Source organism: Natrix helvetica (genome assembly GCF_964273705.1).
Source record: "Natrix helvetica genome assembly, chromosome: 2".
NCBI classification, from domain to species: Eukaryota; Metazoa; Chordata; class Lepidosauria; order Squamata; family Natricidae; genus Natrix; species Natrix helvetica.
The window spans coordinates 242,401,311-242,403,490 of NC_138552.1; the positions used below are offsets into that span (position 1 = coordinate 242,401,311).

The following is a 2,180-nucleotide window of genomic DNA, read 5'->3' on the forward strand; positions in this document are numbered from 1 at the left end:
GGAAGGAAGGAAAGTGGATTGAGCAGGCTCTGAGTGGTAGATGAATGAATGGAGTAGAGAATGGGAAATGCTTTTTTTTTTTTAAAAAAATTAAATACATGCAGAATGCTATCAGCAACTGAAACAACTGGTTTTCTTAGCATAGGTTATGTTTATAATGGGGTCAAATATATTTAAAAGGAACCAAGGAAGATTAATCTGAGAAAGTATTGGTAGATCTAATTGGACTGATGGGAAAATGTAGTAGAAAGGTAAGTAACAACACAGGGTGAATTATCACGAAGAGATAAACTACCAGAAAGCTGCAGCAATCAAAGAGATAGCCCTCGCATCTAAAAATTACAGTGGCCTCCCTATTCATCAACACCTTTCTATGAATGCCTTCTGACCAGCCCCTGCTCCCTTCCCAGAGCAAAAGCACTCAGATTTATTTGGTGAAATTAAATCTTTATAGGAGGAACTTGCCTTGGGTTGCCATTCTTCACTTACCAGAATTAAAAGACATTCATTTCCTGCTGCTGGTCATAAATACAAAACTTCCAAAACTTTGAGTTTGATAACCTCCCTTACTCACAAACACAAAGAGGCATCCAAATATGCTTTAAAATTTCTGTCAACTTTGATTTGTATTGTTGCCATCTTTGAAAATGATCTATGCTTTGCCCCTGCTCAAGAGCTGAGCTCTCTGTTCTTCGTACCTGAGTACCATCAGATATTATGAAACAGGATGTAAAATGATATGGCCAAACCTACTGTAGCGTTGAGCCACTTTTTATGTACAGAGAACTTTTTGAGGGCTCATCAACCAAATTCTGTGAACAATGAATATCTAAGAAGCAGACCAACGAAGCAGGAAAATTCTGCAGTGATTCGCTAATGGTTTTATAATCCTTCAGTGCCCTCCGTAACAGTGATACAAAAGAGAAGGATCCACTAAGTCAGGGGATAAAAGAGAAAGGGGGAAAAAAAGAGTAACATAAAGAATGTGAAACTTATAAGTCAAACGAATGACATGATTATTTCCCATAGCAGAGGTGGCACATATAGTAAAAGTAAATGGATCCAATTATAAGAAAGTCTAGTTAGGGTTGGGAAGTAATATATGCTTTACCCCACAGAGTCCTTTGGTTATGCACAACTTTGGAGAGTAGGAGGTGCTCACAAAGAAATTGTGAATAACTCTTTAAAGCAGAGATGTCTTCTCCCAGGACCAAGTAGCCATGCCCTGCATGATCCTGGGAAAAGCCATATTTGGCTTGAATTTTAGACAGTAAGTGTTACACTCTATTTGCTTTCACCAACAAATAGATAAACACCTACTTCTGAATGTGTTGAAGCTAAGACTCCAGGATACCCACATAGCATATTACTGGAAATGAAGATACTAATGTAGGGAAGGGTGCACTCTATTAATATTTTAACAGTTTCATATGGATGACATCACATCATTTATTTCGTGTTATGTTTATTTATTCTCAAATGGAAGAAACAGGCTACATTTTTGAAATAACTGTAAAAACTGCCAAGACTATCTGATTAAGAAAATGCTCCTGATTATTCAAATTGTTGTCAAATAGCATTTATTTTAGATTTCATTACTATTTGGAGTTCTGATTGTTGAAACGGAAGATGGAGACCCGTTCCTGAAGTTGTTTTCGGATATTCTTCATGGAAATGATGACAGCCGTTGACCAATTGCTATGGAAACCTTCTTTCAATTCAAAACTTCCACAACTCGATTATACTAATGATGTCCGTATAAAAATCTTCAACAGGACTGCGTGGTACAGTAAGCATAGGCATCATTTTTGGCCTTAAAAGAGTTAGTTTTTAAAATTTCTTGCAAAATTTGTTGGAGAAGTAATGCTTAAACAAATTGCCCAGCTCTGGAATAGGCTTGACCAAACTTTCCAAACAGAGGAATTGATGGCAACACCGTTAAGAAATCCTAGAGGAGGGGGAAAAGATTGAAAATGTGTCAAAATTTAAATTGGCCTCCACCTTGAACTGAATTTCCCCCCTGTGCTTCTATGTGCACAAAAACATTACGACAAACTCAGCTTAATCATGGATATTTTGTTAGAACATTTTTCACATAAATAACTCCTGTGTATTTATAGATCTGCAAACAATAATTGGTGTCCATAACTGAGAGGTCTAATTTATGTACAATAAAAAAT

The 2,180-nt window shown here is 36.6% G+C and overlaps 1 protein-coding gene and 1 long non-coding RNA gene across 3 annotated transcripts in view; one reads left to right on the forward strand and one right to left on the reverse strand.

Moving 5' to 3' along the window:
- The first annotated feature begins 1,657 nt into the window (after positions 1–1,657).
- The window catches only part of LOC309386844, a 2,703-nt gene continuing 2,180 nt past the window's right edge, over positions 1,658–2,180 (forward strand). The window contains exon 1 of the long non-coding RNA XR_014174508.1: positions 1,658–1,789. This is a non-coding gene — a long non-coding RNA (uncharacterized lncRNA). The remainder of the gene's footprint in view (positions 1,790–2,180) is intronic.
- SPATA17 (spermatogenesis associated 17) overlaps positions 1,783–2,180 on the reverse strand; it is a 91,806-nt gene continuing 91,408 nt past the window's right edge. For both annotated transcript variants that reach the window (XM_081942687.1, XM_081942688.1), the window contains exon 10: positions 1,783–1,948. In XM_081942687.1, the coding sequence (XP_081798813.1) occupies positions 1,868–1,948 (81 nt within the window). In that variant the 3' untranslated portion in view covers positions 1,783–1,867. The remainder of the gene's footprint in view (positions 1,949–2,180) is intronic.